Genomic DNA, 21,220 nt, shown 5'->3' with positions numbered 1-21,220 from the left:
TAGTCCTCTCACACCACCAGCAGCATGGAATATTGGAGAACATAGCTGGAGCTCTCTCATGAGGAATTCCCTGTTTGTGGAGGAGAAATTTCTGGGTATCCCACATACCAGTTCAAAGCTCAGGAGCATGCCTTTCAACCTTTCAATTTCTTCCCGAAGTTCTCGAATTAGTTTTACATTTGCATCCTAAAACAGAGAGGATGGGACATGATTAGTGGGCGGTGTCAGGCTCCCAGGTCCATGCAGCCAACCAGCAATCACAATTTCAACCGGCCAGTGAGTAAATACTTTCTGCCACATAATTCTGCCACTAGAAATTTTCACTAAAATGATCAAAGAGACCTTTAGAAATCTACTGAAATTTTTCATTTGAGATTCATCTAAATAACCTAATCATCCTTAATCTCCCCTTCTAGGTCATAATATACAAAGAAATAGCAAAAGAGTTTGCAAATGAAGGGGAGGAATTCTAAAACACATAAAACAAAAACAAATTCAGAGTGAATTTCTGCAGCACCTAGAAATTTGCAGCATTCTTTCCTGAAATGAAAGTACATTGGGGATTTTCAAAGGGATGGTCCTAAAAAAAAAAATAAATAAATGCCATGTTAGCAGGGTCAAGGTGAGAGGTCAAAGAAGTCTTGCCACCCTGGTAGAAAATATTTAAGTCCCTCATTTTCTGGTGCCAAGGCTGTGATCTGGGAATAACTGCCTAGCCACTCCTAGGGACTTGAGATGTGAACAAGGTAGAAATAAGCAAGGGGACAGGATACAGAAGTGTAGAAATGAGACCTGAGGCCAATGTCGGAGAGCAGTACCATCAATGGCACCTACCACTCCCATCCAGGGTTTCAGATGACAAGCTCACCTCATTCACACGTGGTTTGTTTATGATGTTTTTGGCACTGGATGCATATCTCAGTGTGCTCATGGTCTCACTGTAACAGGAATTTGCAGGAGACACAGCTGAAATAGGGAGGAGAAGGTTAAAAGAATTACCAACCCCTCCAAATCTCATGTATCCTACCAACTCCAACCTACCTACTGGAGATCTTGCCACCAATAGCCCAACATGTGAATTTTTAAAAACTAGGAAAATGGGCATGTCCTGGGCAGACATGGCCCATCCTTCTGGGCCAGAACATGGCCCTTACATATGGAGCTGATCCCAATCTCACACTCACTGGCCACCATGATGGTCTTGGAATTGCCTCCTAGACTATCTTTCAGCAGCCAGGTCAGCACAGAGTCCCGATAGGGGATATACGATTGCTTTCGAGGGACTCCACCAATACTGCCAGCCACCGAGGGAGAGCTGAGGCTCCCACCGTCTCCACCCTCACTGGATGTGCTATTCGGGCTCTGGTAACTGATGAACATCTGGGAGTTTTGAGCTTCAAAGAAAGGGGGGAAAAAGAAAATTAAAAAGCAGATCACAACCAATAAATAAGGTTCTTAAAGAATTAAAAAAGAAGTATTTCATTTCTTAGCCATCTCAAGGACTTTTTGACTCCTGTCCTACAGGAAGTAAGCTGTATTAATTGTTTGCATAATCCCTCTACCAATGAAAATACAGTGCTGTGGAGATGGTCCTAACTATAATCCAGTGTATTACCTGAGTGTCAAAATGAATGAAGAATTTTTTTATATCTGAAATCAATAAACATTGGTGCCTACACTGTGCCAGGCACTACAATACACAGGCAAAAACTGGAACACTCCCTGTCCTCAAGAAGCTTATATTCTACTAGGAAAACAATATGTACACGGAAAAAAGAATACAAAGTCGGGGGTGTTGAGGGAGAGCAAGGAAAGACTAAGAGCTGAGGGAATCTGGAAAAATCTCGTGCTAGAGGAGAGACTGGGGCTGAGCCTAGAAGAAAACCAGAGACTCCAAGAAGCCAAAAGAAAGAATTCCAGGTACAGAGAGAGCATCAGGTGAGCCTGCTTGGCTGGGACAGAGAGATTGTTTGGTTTACCCATCTTTGGAAAAGACTCCCTTAAAAGAAACTGAGGCTTTCCTAATAAATAGCTATTTCCATTGCCCTCAACCTCATTGACGTGTGACAGAAAGAACCTCTGGGGACTCTCCAAAGGCTCCCTCTTCCCCCATTTAGTGATCCAGGCCTTTGGAACGTTACCTAAGGTGGAGATGACAATGCCCAGAGTCACCAGGGACTTGTTAATGCTGGCACCTTCAGTGATTCGGTCTTTACAATAGCTGGGGTCTGCCCTTTCACTGAAACACAAGCCAGGAAGAATGCAAAATTAGGAAGGGATACCTCAATTATTCCCAACCTCTGAATGTCCCATAAAGTCTCTCTTAGGTACAGTGGAAGAGGGCTAGCTCTTGGACTGGGGGCCTGGATTTAAATACCACCTCTGCTACTTACTACTCGTGGGACCTGGGACAAGTCATTCAGTTTCTCTATGCTACAAAATCCTCATTGGACAACAGGATTTATGAGGTCCCATGATCCCCAAAAGAAGTCCTGGTTGCATGAATTATTAAGCAGTTTAAAAAAACAACTTTTGCTTCATTTAATCTCCCAGTAATTAGGGGGCCAGTTCCACAGCAGAGATGGAAAATTTGGTAACCCTGTGACCTCCATCCACCCAGATGGAATCTCAGCAACAACTCAATTAAGTTTCCAAATAATTTCTTTTATATTTTTCTCAGGATGTCTGCAAGGTACATAAGGCTAAAAGCTCTGCCAAAGCTGGCAGGTAATTTAATGGGAATGTGAACATGGCAGTTGCCTCAGCTACTTCCCACCAGGAAGTAATACCTGGGACCCTACAGGGGAACCATGATTACCTGCCTGCTAGATCCACCAGGTTGATTTTGCTGGCAATTTCAGAAGAGAGATTGTTTTCCAGGACAGCCTAAAGGAGGAAACACTTTTAAATGTCATCAGGTAGAAATGGATTAAGGCAGCTAGGTATCTCAGTGAGAGCACTGGGTCTGGGGTCCAGAAGACCTGACTGTGTCCAAATCTGGCCTCAGATACTTACCAGTTGTGTGACCCTGGGCAAGTCACTTAACCTGCCTTGATCCACTAGAGAAGAAAATGGCAAATCACTCCAGTATCTTTGCCAAGAAAACCCCATGGATAGCATTAGTGTGCTATGGACCATGGGGTCATAGAGAGTCGAACACAACTGAATGATCGAACAACATGAGAAATAGATTGGGTTTCAGAGCAGCTTTTCAGTTTTACCTTGGTTTGTTTTACTCAGCTGCATGGCACAGAAGAAAGAATGCTGGATTTGCTCAGCAGTGAGCATCTCTGATGAAGGTGTCTTTATCAAGATATATAAGAGACTATTAGGAGCAGCTAGGTGGTGCAGTGGATAGAGCACCAGTGTAGGAGTCAGGAGGACCTGAGTTCAAATCTCACCTCAGACACTTGACACTCACTAGCTGTGTGACCTTGGGCAAGTCACTTAACCCCAATTGCCTCATTCTGGGTCATCTCCAGTCATCCTGATGACTATCTGGTCACTGGATTCAGATGGCTCTGGAGGAGAAGTGAGGCTGGTGACCTGCACAGCCCTCCCTCACTCAAAACAAAGTCAAGTGCAAGTCATGTCATCATTTCTCTGATGGCATGGTCCTCTTTGCAATGAAGGAAGAACACACATATGGGGCTAATTCAAACTTATTAAAATAATAGACATTCACCTAATTGATAATGGTCAAAGGATATGAACAGGCAGTTCTCAAGGGAAGAAATCCAAGCTATCAACAACCATATTTAAAAAATTATTAATAATCAGAAAAATGCAAATAAAAGCAACTGTTTCTATCTAAAACTCATCAGATTGGAAAAGTTGACCAAAAAAAGGGAAATGACATGAAAACAAGACACATGAAAGCACTGATGGTGGAAGTGCGAATTGGGTCCAACCATTCTGGAAAGTAATTCAGAACTATGTCCCCTAAGTTACTAAATTGTACACAACCTATCATTCTCTGATACCACTGCTAGGCCTATACCCCAAAGAGATCAGGGAAAGAGAAAAAGAATCCATATTTAATAATAACTAGCATGTATAAATATAAATATACTCAGATTGTAAAGTCTTTGAGGGTAAAAAGTGTCTTTTTGCCTCCTTTTGTATCTCCAGTGTTTAGCCCAGTACCTGGAACACAGTAGGTGCTTAATAAATGCTAAGTGAATTGAATATAGACCTTTAAGTTGAAATGATCAATATCGACCCTCTTTACAGTTGACTGAGCTTGTCCTGTAACTGCTTGCGTTCTGTACTTCATTTTTTTCTGTAATTGAGAAGTCACGGGTCTCTGTCTCTGAACTTGGTTCAGAATTCTGGTCTGTAATGAGTTAAGTTCAGAAATCAGTTCTTGCCTCAAGAAATTTAACTGGCACATGAACACAATTAAGTTGGGCTTTCCTTCAAGGATGCTTGGTTTGCCGTACCCAAGTCTGGGTCATTATTAGTAACTCTGCTGGCGGACTCAAACAATGAGAACTTCTTAGTCACAAGGAAGGAGCAGCAGCGTCGCTAGCCTCTTATCAAACTTCCAACCAATCATGTTGCTCCCTTCACTTCAGATCTATAACCAATCATATCGTTCCCTCTGACTCAGTTAAGCCATGATGTCCCCTCCCCTGTTTTGTACTCCCTAAGACCTTATAAAAGAAAACTGCCCCCCTCATTTGGGGTCTCAGCTCACTGAGGAAACGGGGATCCTATTGACAGGTAGATTTGCACCTTAACAATAAATTATGCCTGGAACTTTTGTGCCTCAGTTTATCTAATTTAACTGTTACAAAGGTTTACAAAGTGCCTTACACATATTGACTCATTGGTCCTTACAATAATCCTGTGAGGTAGGTGATATTTTAATCTCCATTTTGGTAAGGAAACTGAGGCAGGCAAAGGTTAAGTGACTTGCCCAGGGTGGGAAGCAGGACTGAACTCAGGTCTTCTTGACTCCAAATCTACTACTCAGTCTATCCACTGCTTTAACTTAGGAGCTGGAAAATATTTACTTTTTGTGGTGGCAAAGAACTAGACACTAAGGGGGTATTCATCAGATGGGAAATGGTTGAATGAACAATGGCATAGACGCAGACTGAGAAACGGCAAAGGGACAGTGTCAGAGAAACCGAGGAAGATGGACAAGAACTGATGCCAAAGGAGGTGATCCGAACCAAGAGATTAGCTTAAAGTATAACAACATTGCAAAAATAAACGATTTTGAACAACTCTGATCAACGCAATGATTAGCCATCATTCCAAATGACAGATAATGAATAATTCTATTCAGCCGCTGACAGAAAGGTGATTGACTAAATGTGTAGAATGAGACATAGGGTTTTGGCCAGGGCTATCATAGGAATTTCTTTTGCTTGGCTATGATTATTTATTACAAAGGTCATTTCCTCCCCCCGCCGTGGGATTTAGAGGAAGTGGAAGACATAGCAAGCAAATGCTGGATAATTTTTGAAATTGCAAAAATGAAGGCTGTATCTCATTGGGGCAACTAAGTGCAGCGGGTGATACAGAACCGGGCCTAGAGTCACAGGCTTCATGACTCCATTTGGGTCTTGGCAAGGACACTAGAATGGTTTGCCATCTTCTTCTCCAGTTCATTTTACAGATAAGGAAATTGAGGCTACCAGGGTCAAGTGACTTGTCCAGGGTCACACAGATAGTATCTGAAGCCAGATTTGAACTCATCAGGATGAGTCTTCCTGATACCAATTCTAGTGTTCCATTTACACAACTGCAAGTAGCAAGAATCTCTTTTCTACTGTCTGCCTTTATTCGCTGAACATGAGTTCTCTGAGGGTAAGGATCTTTCTTTTACATGGTCAATACAGCACCCCTGAGGGTCACCCCCAGTCATGCTGTTCTATATCTTGCCACTGGACCTAGATGGTTCTAGAGGAGAAAGTGAGGCTGACTGTGCACAGCCCTCCCTCATTTAAATCCAATTCACCTGCAAATCATCACATCACCTCCCTGATGTCAGGGTCCTCTTCGAGAATGAAGTACAAGCAACAATCCCTGTGAGTAGTAGTAGGAGTTGCCCCACTGGAGACCCAAGTGGAACTGGCCAGTTGGACGACACAGCTTTCTTTCTTTTTCTTTCTTTCTTTCTTTCTTTCTTTCTTTCTTTCTTTCTTTCTTTCTTTCTTTCTTTCTTTCTCTCTCTTTCTCTCTCTCTCTCTTTCTCTCTCTCTCTCTTTCTTTCTTTCTCTGTCTCTCTCTTTCTTTCTCTTCCTTTCTCTTTCTCTTTCTTTCTTTCCTCCTTCCTTCCTTCCTTTCTTCCTTTCTTCCTTTCTTTCTTTTTCTTTCTTTCTCTTTCCTCTCATGGTTTGGGGTGCTGGGATCCCCAAAATGTAAGGGTATAGGTGGGTCTGCCTTGAAAGAATTCAACCACTCAAGCCTTCCAGTCAAAGTGGCGAGTTTATTGTGACATCAGCAGAAGCAGTGGAGATTCTAAGTGAATTCGCACATTTCATGAGGATGGAACTGATACTTTTAAAGGGAAAAAGACTGTGAAAAGATCTGGATGGGATTAAGGAGTGGCAAGTAGCCTGGGGTGGACCAGGTGCAGAAAATGAAAGGAATTAAGTGGTCTGGGCTGGGTCAGACAGCTGGCAGGGCCACAGGTAAAGGACAGTTAAAAGATTATTGAGAATCTAAGTAGAAATGTGTGGGGAAAGTTCAGGGGCAAAGATATGGTCTTTTCCTTTTAGAGGTCCAGCGTAAATCCCATAACCCCATCCCTTCTCCTCCCCTCCCTCCCTCCCTCCCTCTCTCCTTCCTCCTTCCTTCCTTCCTTCCCTCTCTTCCTTCCTTCCTTCCCTCCCTTCCTTCTTCCTTCCTTCCTCCCTCCCTCCCTCCCTTCCTTCCCTCCCTTCTTTCTTCCTTCCTTCCTTCCTCCCTCCCTCCTTTCCTTCCTTCCTTCCCTCTCTTCCTTCTTCCTTCCTTCCTTCCTCCCTCCCTCCCTTCCTTCCTTCCCTCCCTTCCTTCTTCCTTCCTTCCTTTCTCCCTCCCTCCCTCCCTTCCTTCCTTCCCTCTCTTCCTTCTCCCTTCTTCCTTCCTTCCTTCCTTCCTCCCTTCCTCCCTTCCTTCCTCCCTTCCTTCCCTCCTTCCTTCCTTCCTTCCTTCCTTCCTTCCTTCCTTCCTTCCTTCCTTCCTTCCTTCCTTCCTTCCTTCCTTCCTTCCACATAGGTATCATCCCCTTACCTGTAGGCACTGTCCAAAGGAATATAAGTTTTGATCACTGAAATCTTGCAAGACATGGGGTTTAAGGGCTAGATTTCTTTTTTAAAGACCATGCCTCAAACCTAAATCACTCTGGTTCTCATTGATTGTTCAACAGTAGGTACCAGACCAAGCCCCACTTGATCATTGTTTGGTCCAGACTGGCTCAGAGTGAATGTCAATAATAATTGTTTCTGTTTTGTCCAGAAACCCTGAGGGTCTTCCCCTCCCAGACTGATTTTTTTTTTAATTAGGTAAAAGAGGCCATTCTCTGCCTCATTTCTTACCTAGCCTTAATCATTGATTTGTAATGATTAGGTGTTGCCTCAGTCATACTGAGACCTGTCAAATATTAACTTTTATGTCTTCCACTGATTCTAAACCCCAAGGGGAAAAAAAAAAGGAAAACCAAACCTTTGTAACAATTGGGTGTTGCCTCAGTCTACTGAGAACTGTTAAGCCTTAGCTTAAAAAGGCTAAGGTCTCTCACTGCATCTGGCCATCTCTAGTCGTCCTGATCTATATCTTGTCACTGGACTCGGCTCTAGAAGAGATGAGGCTGGTGACTTTGCACGGTCCTGCCTCACTTAAATCCAATTCACTTGCACGTCATGGTATCGCCTCCCTGGTGTCATGGTCCTCTTCAGGAATGAAGGACACACAACCATAGAGTGCCAGCTATGAGCACAGGGTTCCTAAAAAGCTGGGGTGCTTTTCCTTTTAAATTTTTATTATCTCTTCCTAAAATGTTAGATAAACATGAAAGTGATCTGAAAAATAAAAGGTGCTCTATAAAATGAATTGCTATTATCAAAATAATTATAACAAGTGTTAGGGCACAGGCTCAGTTTTCACAAGAACGGTCTGGGGTCAGGTAAAGGTGAGGGCTTCTTGAAACTGCTGAGCTCTCACCCTTGAGATTGGTCCGTGGTCTGAGCACACCTTTTGTTAATTGACTGAGGGGCTGAGAGCATTCATGGTCCATGAGCAAACTATGCAGCTGGGAGAGCTTAAATTGGGGTAGGAAAGCCTGAGAGGGGGTTGTTTTTTCCTTTCTCCTCAGGAAGGAGAAGGGGGCTCCCTCGGGGAGAACTCGCCCTGCATGCTGACATGTAACTTGTATCCGGAATAAAGCCTACACCTCTGCTTCACTCTGCCAGTCTCTTCTCTCATATGTTTATCTGGCTGATCACCAAAGATCTGAGATAGGTAAGAGGACCCGGCAGCCCATGGCATTAGGCCAGGCAACAAGGATGAATATCAATATAACCCATGAAGATTTGCAAAGTACTTTACAAATATATCATCCTCACAAAAGCCCTGGGAGAGAGGCACTATGACAATCCCCATTTTATAGAAAGGGCAACTGAGGCAGAGAGCAGCAAAATCACTTGCCCAAGGTCATACAAGTAATAAGTATATGAGCCAGGATTTGAGCTCAGATCTTCCCAACTCCAGATTCAGCACTTTACCCAGTATACCACCTACCTATACCCTTTGTAGGCATGTGGCTTATTTAGAGTGTTTACAAATCATCTCTCTACTATATAAAAACAAATTAATACATGAGAAAGGAGGGGAAAAGAAAGGGAAAAGAAAGAGATGGAGGAATATAGGAGAAAGAAAAGTCACTCAGACGTAAGAAAAAATAACTAACCTGTGTATAGTAGATGGTGAATATGGCATGAGATCTACTGCTGGCTTCATGAACATGGGTAGCTGCTGTGATTCTGTGTATACAAGGAAGACAATAGGACAATGATAATGTATACATGCTGAAACCTTTGGGAAGCTGGAGAAAGAACTGAAATGTTACAGCTAAGAACAAAATATGAGACTATCAAGGGTTCCATCTCTTGGTGTAGAATCATAAGGGAAGAAATCCCAAAACAGATGCACGCTTCCACTTTTATGATACTACACTGAAGCAAGATGGTGGTCAAGTTGATTATCCAAAGTTCTTTCTCTGTTCTAGCTTCCATGGTATGCTCTAATTTGTCCTCTTTGTCTTTGAAATTTCTAGCAAGGTTTCAGCATCACAGTCCAACCCTAAGCCAAGAGTAAAAACATTCTGAAAAGTGCTGGGCACAAAACTTCCCAATATAATTCTAGAAAAAGAACAAACAGGAAGACAGCACTTGCTCGACATTTCAAAGACAGAGGTGACAAATTAGAACATATCATAGAAGCTAAAACAAAGAAAGAACTTGGGAAAATCAACTAAGCCACCCACTTTGTTTTCAGACTCTGGGAGGGTAAAGTCAAGGCCAAGACTTACTGTTGAATAGAATTACATTTTCAGACAGTGGGAAAAGATCCTGATTTATCCTCAAAGAATCTGTATTTGAATCTTAGCTTTCTAGCTATATAATCTTGGTCACATCCTAATTCCCCTTAGGACCTCATTTTTCTCTTCTGTCAAATGATGGGGTTTGTATTAATGACCTTATATAAGATCATTTCTAGCTCTAAATTCTATGACTCTAAAACTAACTCTCGTCTCAGGAGCAACAAGGAAAGTCTTTAAACACAGATCATCAACCCTGACAACAGATCTGTGCTCACAAGGGGCAGATAAGCCAAAACCAGGCAGTGAAAGAGATGATAAAGAAAACCATTACCTGTTTGCTACACCTTCTTCCAGGAGACCAATTATCTGCCTAGAGTTGGTAACCACGTGCTGAGATAAGCCTGTTCAGTTTGTAAAAGGAACAAGAAAAGGGAAACAGTATTATTTTTTTTAAGTTCAACTTACTCCATCCCTTGGCAGACAAGATCAGCTGAGCTCACATTCAATCATCCCTTTGTTCATTTATTTGACAAGTATTTCAATGTATCCACCAACAATGTGTTAAACGGGTTACAAAGAAGAAAAACTGGGACCCTGTCCTTTAAGAAGCACAAATCACAGCACAGGTAACAATGTGGGATATTAAGTATATCATTAAGTATCAAATCAGTTATTTTTTCTTCCTTCTCAAAGAGGACCATGACACGGTGGTGATGACATGCAAGTAAATTGGATTTAAGTAAGTGTGAAGTCCGTGCAAAGCTGTGCAAAGTCCTCAGGCTCACTCTCTCCTCCAGAACCATCTGGGTCCAGTGGCCAGATATAGATCAGGATAACTAGAGATGGCCCTGGATGCAGGGGAAGACCTAGGCCTTTTTAAGCTAAGGTCTTTAACAGGTCTCAGACTGAGGCGACGCCCAATCAGTAATTAAAGCTAGGTAAGGAATGAGGCAGAGAATGGCCTCTTTTACTCAGAAAAAATAAAATCAATCTGGAAGGGGAAGACCCCCAGGGTTTCTGGCAAAAGCTAAAACAATTGATATTACATTCACTTTGAGCCTATCAGGGTCCAAACAATGACCAAGTGGGGTTTGGCCTAGGACCTACTGTGGAACAATCAGTGAGAGACAAAGTGATTTGGGTTTAAGGCATGGTCCTTAAGAAAGAAATCTAGCCTGTAAACCCCAAGATATCTTGTGAGGTTTCAACCATCAAAATTGACATTCCCTTAGGCAGAGCACCCAAAAGTAAGAGCATAATATCCTACTTAGAGAGAAGGGGAAAGGAGGAGAGGGGAAGGGAGGGGATGGAGAACAAACTAGACCGATTCCAGAGATGAATCAGGATTTCTCTAGTTCATTCAGAATCAGGGCTCTTCTGTGGTCATTGTGGGGGATAAATCTTCAGGATGAGAACGTCTGCAAACATACAGAAGCCTGCAGGCTTATATCTGTCTCTCCTTCAAGGTCTCAGCTGGTATGACATAGTTATCTAAATTCCCACCAACTCACAGTCTTAAAACTAGAGCTACCAACATAGAAACCAAACTGTTAATCTGGTTTAAGTAATAATCACAGATTTTTACTTTTTTTGTTGGCGAGGCAATCAGGGTTAAGTGACTTGCCCAGGGTCACATGGTTAGTAAGTGTCAAGTGTCTCAGGTCATATTTGAACTCAGGTCCTCCTCCTGACTCCAGGGTTGGTTCTCCACTCCACCACCTAGCTGCCCCAAGATCATAGATTTAAAGCTAGATGGGGCCATTGATTCAAATGTCCTCCTTTTTCAACTAAGGAACCCAAAACTTAACTGAGGTTAAGTCCCCAAGGTCAGTCACGTAGGAGGGCTAAGATTTAAACCTAGGTCCTGTGACTTCAGATCCATGACTCTTTCTACACTACCACACTTTAAGTCTCTGCCTTCAGTTCACTTGCCACAGTCTCTGCTCGGTATCGAGTGCTGTCACATGAAGCCATAATCCAGAACATCATGTTATGTGGGTCTCTTTTTAAGCTTCCATTTCTCTCTTTTTTGAAAACAGAACAAAGTATTCAACAACCCTAAAATAAAACTTGTGAAATTCCTCCCCCAACAAAACTTGGAGTTGCTTGCTAAATGGCCAAATAAAATAAATAGAAAATATCCATCCCATGAATTCTTGCACCTAATCCTACACTCAATATACTGTCATTTAATTATTTCACACGAATGTGACATTTTTCATCTCCCCTGACTAATGCCACAAATTTTTTAAGGATAAGAATATTATTTTATTTTTGTTTTTCTGTCTCCTAGAAGGTACCCATAGGTGCTCAAGAAATACTTGCTAAACTAAACCGAATTGATTTCAAATAGGAAATAACATGGCTCTAGATATTCGAAACACAGTTTACAAAAATAAAAGCCACCAGGGGGCAGCATACAAATAACAGCGATAGAATGCTGGTTCAGTATTTTTCACAGGTTCTTATCCACCTGAATGAACCCTGCCTGTACTACCTGGTGAACTCCTAACCCACCCCACCTCTAACCCCATATTCCTTTGCTTACACCTTTCCTCTGACATGGAAAGACTCCTCACTCCCTACACTGCTGCCTGCCATGATTTTCCCCAGTCTGAATCTATTTATCCTACAAGGCTTTATTCATAGAACCCATGAAGTCTTCCACCATCCCAATCCAAGATGGTTCCACCACTTCTGATTTCATAGATCTCTTCTTGTCTGGGCCACCCATTTGGCATTTACTATCATGTATGGTTATCTTATCCTTTCACGTGAATATTTCTCACTACCCCAAATGAAGTGCAATCTCTATTAGGGAAGGGACTATGCCTTTCTTTTTCCCTATTTACTCAATCTACTCTTCTAAGGCCCTACTCACCAGCCCTGTACAAAGAGCCCTTCCCTGGTCACCATTCCCATCTATGTGTTCTCTCTTTCAATAGAATGGAAGCTTCTTTAGGGAAGGCATGGTCTTTACGTTTGCATTTCTCTTATATGTAATGATTCAACTATGTTGTTTCTCCCATTAAGCTCCTTGAGGGCAAGGACGTTTTCTTTATATCTCTAAAGCTCAGCACAAGTTAGTGGCACATAGTAAGCACTTATAAACACCTGATGATTGTTGGATCGATTGTATTTGGACCCTCAGTATTTAGCACAATGCTTGGCACACAGTGTTCAATAAATTATTTTTTCATTCATTCCTCTATTAATTTATTCATTCATTCACTGCATCCCCTAAAGTTCCTCGAGTAAATGCCTTTCACACAGCAAATTTTTTTTTTTTTGATTAGCCGACTGCTCTTATCAGTTTCAAAATACCTGTCTTGCAGAGGGCCAAAATTTGCTCAGGAAAGGGTGCAGAGCTGCTTATAATATACTGGAACCAATCTAAAAAAGGGAAAGCAGCCTGTGCCAGAGATATTTGTGGAGAGTTTAAAAAAGGAATGAGTGTATTCTTACATAGTTTTGTATAGAAAAATCAAATTAATGCCCAGGAAAAGAAATCCAACAAATAGCAATGCTTTACACTCCCAAATTTCCATTTATTTCCAATCTAGTATATGGGAATGAAAAACTGGAAAAATATTACTGTCTATGGGAACTGTAAAAAAAAATTATAGCCCAGGCATCCATCACTGACTCGATTGTTCAATCACTGAGCTAATGACTGACCTTGTGTGCATGGTCAGTTTAATGGGATCAGTAACTGCCACGATCTGGTCAGATGGGCACATGCTGACCTCGCCAAGAGTCCAGCATTTGGCCACTATGGTGACTGAATCCTGCTCCTGTCATCCATCTCAGCTCACCAGATAAATAAAGCTGAAGAAGTACTTCAATCTATCCAGAGTCTAGCTGCTCTAAGCCTGTATGTATCTGTGCCGAAAGGCCCCAAGTACCCAACTCATCAATGGCTTATCCCTAGGCACCTAAGGGTGCTCACTTTCCTCCCCAGAGGGAAGAAAGTAAAGGAGCCCAGCCCTCCCTGGTGGGTAACAGAACCTGACCCAGTAAGAGCTGATAATCTGCAAAGCATTACACAAAACTCCTGCAAATACACCTCTTCTGCTTTCCAACTTCTGAAACTGACAGTGCATGATGGCCGAGGAGTCAGATGACATGTCAGACTACTGCCCAGTTTTTATTTTGGTCTCAGACCTCAGGGCTTATGGAGTTTATTCTGGATTTAGGTTCACATTCTCTCCTTCCCATTTCTCTCTGTCCCAGGCCCTGGCTACAGATTTGGAGATGCGCATTAATAGTCTTACCTTGTACATAAGGGCCTGTCTCTGGGTGTTCCCTGACCCGCAGGGTGTAAGGCTTTTTCTGATCAGGCTGTTTCAGCAGATCCCGTACCTTCTCATTGTAAATTTCTAGGAAACTAGAGGAAAAAAGGAAAAAGATGGCAATGTTCATCCTTGGTCTAACAGGGAAAGAGATGGGCAGGCTTTGAATTGCAGTCCAGTTCTGCCTCTGAATATGACTACATGACCTTGGACAAATCAGCTCCTCATTTTATTTATCTGTAAAATGACTTCAGCCTAAAGCATGAAAAAAAACAACAGATTTAGAATCAGGAGATGTGATAAGGGGCAACTGCTTAACTTTTAGGGCCCTCACTTCTCTCAAAAATAAAATGAAGATGTTGTACCAAATCAGGGGTCCTTAAATAGATTTCAGAGGGTTCATAAATTTGGATGGGAAAAATTACATCTTTTATTTTCACTAACCTTTAACTGAAATTTAGCATTTTCTTCTATTATGATTTTTTAAAAATATATTATTTTGAGAAGGGGCCCATAGGCTTCACTAGACTGCTGCCAGGGGGTGGGGTGGAGTGGGGTCCATGACACAAATGAAGGTGATTTGTTTGTCTTTTGGAGATGAGGCTTCTCTAGCTCATGAGAGCTCTGACCTACTCCAGGTCCTACTCTGACTTACTGACTCTGAGGATCCATTCCAGGTTCATGTCAACGACCCTAAGACTTTGCTGGAGTCATAAAACCAATTTGACACTTAATCAAGAAAATGAAAGAAATGAGAGTTTTTCTCTTTTAAGTTAGGAGGGAAGAAACAGGGAAGTACTAGGAAATCATAAGGTGGTACGGTAGATAGAATGCTGGGCCTGAAATCAGGAAGATTCATCTTCCTGAGTTCAAATCCAGTCTCAGACACTTACTAATGATGTGACCCTAGGCATGTCACTTAATTCTGTTTGCCTCAGTTTCCTCATCTGTAAAATGAGTTGGAGAAGGAATTGGCAAACCACTCTAGTACCTTTGCCAAGAAAACCCCAAATGGGGTCACCAAGAATTGGACACAACTGAAAACGACAACAACAGGAATCATAAAGTTAGGGTCAGAATGGTACCTGCTAGTTTAAAGAAAATGCTACTGATTTAAAGAAAATAACTGAAAATCTATTTTTCTATAATATATGTTATACACACATATTTATATACATACTATATACATACATTGTGCTATTTATTCATATGTGTATATTCTATTTATAGATGTAGATTACATACATGTATACACACACACACACATACTACCATATAGAGCTCTACTGTGAGGAAATCATTCTGTATCTTTAAAGCAGCACATCATTGAGATGTACTTTTATTACTGGGATGCCACGCTGGCCAGGGATATTTGTTGCTATGGCGTTAGCAGTTCAAAAATTGAGTCACATTCACGCCTTTCCTCATCAGCTTTCCCTCACCTTTTCATACTCTAATACAAGGTTTCTGGTTGCCTTCCTGAAAATAAACCTGGAGGAAAGCCAGCCCTGAAGAGATAGACCAAGAGTGAACACATGACCACAAGAAGGGTAAAATAAAGATAAATCCCATGGCCTGGATCGGTCCACAGGAGATCTGCTTGCTAATACACCCTGCAGAGGGATGAGGAAGGAGTTATAAGTGTTATGTAGCCCTGAGCATTTGAGTGACTAGAAACAGGAGAGGACGGTTGCAGGTGCCTACATTTTGCGATAAAATGGAAATAGAGGCTCTAGGTCTCAAATCATGACTGGTTCCTACCTTACTCGTATCCTGCAGGATGAAGGTGAGTTGGAATAGCCATCCTCCTTTGAGAAGAGGCCCTGTACAAACCAGAAGATTAGGTGTTTCCCATGTGATTTCAACATAGAAAATTAGAAAATGAAGCCTACTTTGACAAAAGGTTCAAATTGAGAAGAGATTTCTATACCTCACATATCCGTGGTGTTAACCCCAAAGCGGCCTGGGGAGAAGGAGAAAAAAAACCCCATAAAAAACCATTATTTTGTGTTCTTCTAGTTCTCTCTGCTTCACTACACATCAGTTCATGTAAGTCTTTCCAGGTTTTTCTGAAATCATCCTGCTTGTCATTTCCTATAGCACAATAATATTTCATTACGCTCATATACAACAACTTATTTAGTCATTCCCCAACTCATGAATATCCTTTCAATTTCCAATTCTTAGTCACAACATAAAGAGGTGCTATAAATAGGTCCTTTTTCCTTTTTGGGAGATGTCTTTGGGATACAGACCTAGCAGAGGTATGGCTGTATCAAAAGGTAAGATTTTATAGCCCTTTGGGCACGTAGTTCCAAATTGCCCTCCAGAATGGCTGGATTAGTTCACAACTCTACCAACAGTCCCAGTTTTGCCCCTCCAGCATTGCCCTTTTTTGTCATATTAGCCACTCTGATAGTTGTGAGGTGGTACCTCAGAGTTGTTTTAATTTGCATTTTTCTGATTTAAGAGGATTTAGAGCATTTTTTCATATGACTATAGACAGTTTTGATTTCTTTGTCTGAGAAACTGCCTGTTCATATCCTTTGACCATTTATCAATTGGAGAATGAATTCTATTTTTATAAATTTGACCCAGTTATTTGTGGGAAATGAGGCCATTATCAGAGATACTAGTTGTAAAAAATGTTTCCCAGTTTTCTGCTTTCCTTATAATTTTGGTTATATTGGTTTTGTTTGTGCAAAAATTTTTTAATTTTATATAATCAAAATTATCTATTTTACATTTTGTAACACTCACAGCAGGATATTCTTAAGGACCTCACCTATTTGTTTTACTTAAGTAATAAGGGATGGCCTAGAGCTAAATCTCAAGTCCTATCTCCCACCCTACTCCCCCCCTCAAAAAAACCTCCACAGATCTCTCATATAGACAGCTTAGAACTTTGACCACACTAACCTTTAACCTTGGGCATTGCCCATGATAACACCAAGGATACTGCTGGATTTTATCATAAAATCAAAGCTGTATAGAGGTCTTGACCATCATGTGACAGGCTTAAATCACAGCAGGAATTCAGGCTACCCGTACATATGGGCTATCAAAGAAAGTTATAAAACAGTCCTGCATGTTATAAGGTTCATTAAATCCAAGTGCCAGCTAAAGTCTCATTTTTTATAGGAACTCTTTCCTAATCTCCCTTAATGCTAGTACCTTCCCTCAGTGGTAATCTCCAATCTAGCCTGAATAAAGTCTTACTTGTACACAGTAATTTACACATTGTCTCATCCATAAGACTATGAAATTCTTGAGAGCAGAGGTTGGGCTTTTTCCCACTGCTTTTCTTTGTATCCCCAACACTCAGCTGATATACTGTAGATGATTAATTAATGCTCTCCAACCTGAATAAATTTTATTGTACATTCTAAGCAATTACAACTCACAAGCTGTCATCTGGTGACAAAGACAGACTCCTAGCCATTCAATGTGAGAGGAAGGTATTTTGTGCATGAAATAGTCATGACATATTATGTCTTTCATTCATTCCACAAACATGACTAATGTCTGTGCTAGGCCCTAAGGGAAATAAAAAGTAGCCCATAAAGTATGCCACGTTCTGCCTGTAGATTACTCTCTGCCAGAAGAGAGGAGGTATGTTTGCCCATATAACTGTGGTACATAACAGATCAAGGAAGGCATCATGGCATGGGGGCCATCTGAACTGCATCTTAATGGATGGGTAAAAATTCATTAACTGACATGGGGAGGGAGAACATGACAAGAAAAGAACGGTAACAAAGGGACTAAGGTAAGAGAGATCACCCAATGCACTTGGAGATCAGTGTGTTTGGAGATCACAATGTGCTAAGTGCATGGAGGGAAATCACATGGGACAAGACTAGAAAGGGGAAGCTGCACCAAATTGTGGGGGGGTCCTGAATGCCATGTAAAGGAATTTGAAATTTTAAAATATGTATGTAACAGTTCTGATTGGCTTTTCAAGTTGAGGCACTTTTGAAATGTTTATTTTTTATAGAGCGAACCTATATAAAATTCTTCACTGAATTCTGAAATGAAACCTTGCTCACAGAAAAAAAAATAAGTGTGTGCCTGTGCACACTATACTCAGGAACCAATCCACAAGCATTTATTTACTGCTTACTGTGTTCCAAGTACTGTGCTAGGTTCAGGAGCTACAAAGACAAAAGTGATATCATTCTGGCCCTCAAGCAGGTAAAATTCTTTAAGGGAAAAGAATACTATACACCCTGTTAGACGTTTCAGTTAAGTGAATATGACCTAAATTATCTGTATTGAGTCTTCCTTCTTTTTCCCAGGTCTGTATGTGCATGCGTGTGCACGTTTAAATCATGAGTTGTCCCCAAATACCAATTCTTACTTCCTACTTACTTTAAAACCCTATTCAAAATTCATCTCCCCCAGGAAGACCAAGGTCACTCACCGGTGTCCCTATCATCGTGTATGTCTTTCCCGAGCCTGTTTGCCCATAAGCAAAGAGGCAGATGTTGTAGCCTTTGGCCGCTCCGGAGAGCACCTCGGTCCCAAGATCCTGGAACACCTGCAATTAAAAAACAGAAAACTCCCTGAGTGACCGCAATCCTTCCGCCAGGGGTCATGGTTTTTTTTCTTTCAATTAATCAAGAACATCAAGAATTCTCATTTCACCAGAATTATTAACGCTGCCATCTGAAAAAAGGCAACTGAAGGCAATCCATATAAATTAGATGGGGAATCACTTGGTACTGCAGATGAACACTGATGTGAATGTACACACACACACACACACACACACACACACACACACACACACACACACTGAGTACAAATTAATCTGTATATATTATTTACATCCATGCTTACTTGAGATACATACACAAATAAGCACAAATCCCACCTAGCACAGTGCTTTACACATGGTAGGAGCACAATAAATATTTGTTTATTTGAGTCTCTTCTGTGCCAAGGGCTGGGCATTCATATTTCAAATATGAAATTGTCCTTGCTCTCAAGACTATTTCATGAGAAGTAAGATGTTCCCCAAGGAAAAAAATTCCAGTAACCTGGACTCAGGCAGTACCATGTGCATCTGCCCTACGAGTCCTCTCTATCCATTCATTCCCTACTTTGACTGCCAAGGATTTTCAACCGAAATTATTCACCAGGAGGTCCAGATTCAGTATTGCAGAAATAGCTGTGGGTCATCAAAAATGTGCAATCTGAAGTAGATAGTATAGATTTTTAGAACCAGGCCAAAGTGAAACTCCTCTACAAAATCTGTGAGTTGTCCAAAGACCGTATAGTGAGTTCTCAGGATCCAGGGATGTGCTGGAAAATGTTTAACAAAATCAGTTCTCTAAAGGAGGAAAAATGTAATCATGATACGTTTCTAGGTTTATTAACATCTTTTTCCATCACTTTCTTAAGTCTAGAGTAGACAATCAACAAGTCAATAAATGGAAGCCCTGATTTGTGTTGTTGAGTGGTTTTTCAGTTATGTCTGACTCTGCATGACTCCATTTGAGATTTTCTGGGCAAAGATACTAGAGTAGTTCACCATTTTCTTCTCCAGGTCATTTTACAGATGAGGAAACTGAGGCAAACAGGATTAAGTGACTTGCCCCACGGTCACACAGCTAGCAAGTGTCTGAGTCTGGATTTGAACCCAGGAAAATGAGTCTTCTTGATTCCAAGCTCAGTGCTCTATCCACAACACTACTCATCTGCCCTAGTGTTTGCCTATTTCCTAGGTGTAAATTCATGGCAAAAATTTAACAATGGGCTCTCCAGGGCTCTAGCACAACCCTGGCCAGCATCCTATAATAAGTGTATTATATTCTCAGACCCTCAGGGAAAACAGTAGCCCAGTTCCTAGCAAAACCTTGGCTTTCGTCAAACTGCCACTGTCATCAGCTGGGCAGCCAGCCAGATGGAGACCTTCTGTCATGAGGAACTCACAAGTTTCCCTCTGCTTCTGCTTAGAGGAGGTAGAGATGTTCAGTCCTTAGGAAGGGCTCTGGAGAAGAATGAAGTGTCTGTCTGGTTCTGATTAAGTCTGCAGAATATTCTGTTGTTTTAGTTTTTGCTCTAGTTCAATCATTTCAGAAAATAAGTAGTTTTGTTTCCAGTTTGAAGTGGAACCTAGGCAACTGGGCAATGTAGTAGATAGGGCACTAAATTTGGGAGCTAGGAAGACCTGAGTTCATGTCCTACCTCAGACACTCACTGTGTGACCCTGAACAAGTCACCTAAACTTTCTCAGCCTCAGTTTCCTCATCTGCAAAATGAGGGTGATGATTAATAGCACCTACTTCCCAGGGCTATTGTAAGACTCATAGGAGTACTATGTAGAAAACACTTTGTAAACCTTGAAGCATTATATAAATGGGAGGAGAGAGAATAAGCACCTATTATGTGCCAGGCACTTAGCTTAGCACTTTATTAATATTATCTCATTTGATCCTCATAATAACCCTGGGAAGTTGGTGTTATTATTATCCCCATTTAGTAGTTGAGAAAACTGAAGCAAAAAGTGGCTAGCCCAGGGTCACACAGCTTGTAAGTGTCTAAGGTCAGATTTGAATTCAGGAAGATGAGTCTTTCTGACTCCAGGTCCAGCAGTCTATCCAATGCAACACCTATCTATCTATCTATCTATCTATCTATCTATCTATCTATCTATCTATCTATCTATCTATCTGTCTGTCTGTCTGTCTGTCTGTCTGTCTGTCTGTCTGTCTGTCTGTCTGTCTATTATTAAATCTTGGTGAGGTTCATCAAAATTTCTGAAAATTCTACTCCTAGCATGAAGGTCAATTTGTGTTCCTGGAGACTTAAATTCTTTGACCACTGAAACCTGCAAAACAAAGAGTCCTGTAAGTCTCTCTGTGACTTCTGCAGTGACAGAGGCAAAGCAGTAGGAAAAGGAACTCAGTTTCCTCTTTTTACAGTTTTTTAAACTTTCCATAAACATTAATTTAGCTTTTGGTACTCTAAGTGTCAGAGTCTTTTCCATTACAAGAGAGAACTGACTCAAATTAGAAAACATTAGGTAAGTTTGCAGTTTAATCTGGAAGGTGATCTCTTTAAAGAAGATATTGCTTCATTAAGCACTCAAAGGAAATATGAACCAATACTTCTGGAATGGTGCATCATTTTACCTTGCAGAGCTGAAGATATAAGCTTAAGTAAAAGGGCTACCAAGAATATGTAATTATACCTTATGTTCCAAAATCTGTTGTAGAAGTCAAAGTAATAGACAAGTTATACATGAAGAAACAGGTAAGATTTTCCAAACCAAGTCAACAGGGGGTCAAGATTAAGAAACAAAAGAGTCCAAAAGTTTATAGACTACTCAGAAGCCTCAAATATAAATATAGGTGGATGTGTACATATATACATATGCACACATGTA

General features: G+C 41.2%; 1 protein-coding gene and 1 long non-coding RNA gene across 3 annotated transcripts in view; one reads left to right on the top strand and one right to left on the bottom strand.

Moving 5' to 3' along the window:
- STARD9 (StAR related lipid transfer domain containing 9) overlaps positions 1 to 21,220 on the bottom strand; it is a 161,546-nt gene that overhangs the window by 55,652 nt on the left and 84,674 nt on the right. For both annotated transcript variants that reach the window (XM_072623573.1, XM_072623574.1), the window contains exons 4-14: positions 18,251 to 18,367; positions 15,758 to 15,790; positions 15,589 to 15,650; positions 13,810 to 13,922; positions 9,867 to 9,936; positions 8,903 to 8,975; positions 2,819 to 2,886; positions 2,142 to 2,239; positions 1,185 to 1,394; positions 869 to 966; positions 109 to 186 (exon numbers count right to left, since the gene is read on the bottom strand). In XM_072623573.1, coding sequence (XP_072479674.1) covers positions 109 to 186; positions 869 to 966; positions 1,185 to 1,394; positions 2,142 to 2,239; positions 2,819 to 2,886; positions 8,903 to 8,975; positions 9,867 to 9,936; positions 13,810 to 13,922; positions 15,589 to 15,650; positions 15,758 to 15,790; positions 18,251 to 18,367 — 1,020 coding nt within the window. The remainder of the gene's footprint in view (positions 1 to 108; positions 187 to 868; positions 967 to 1,184; positions 1,395 to 2,141; positions 2,240 to 2,818; positions 2,887 to 8,902; positions 8,976 to 9,866; positions 9,937 to 13,809; positions 13,923 to 15,588; positions 15,651 to 15,757; positions 15,791 to 18,250; positions 18,368 to 21,220) is intronic.
- LOC140513683 (uncharacterized) lies at positions 6,484 to 8,396 on the top strand. Its single transcript, XR_011970284.1, has 2 exons — positions 6,484 to 6,647; positions 8,309 to 8,396. It is a non-coding gene; the product is annotated as an uncharacterized lncRNA (long non-coding RNA).

Source organism: Notamacropus eugenii, chromosome 7 (assembly GCF_028372415.1).
Source record: "Notamacropus eugenii isolate mMacEug1 chromosome 7, mMacEug1.pri_v2, whole genome shotgun sequence".
In the NCBI taxonomy this organism is placed as follows: Eukaryota; Metazoa; Chordata; class Mammalia; order Diprotodontia; family Macropodidae; genus Notamacropus; species Notamacropus eugenii.
The sequence above is the reverse complement of the archived record's forward strand: the minus strand, read 5'-3'. Positions and strand labels throughout refer to the sequence as shown.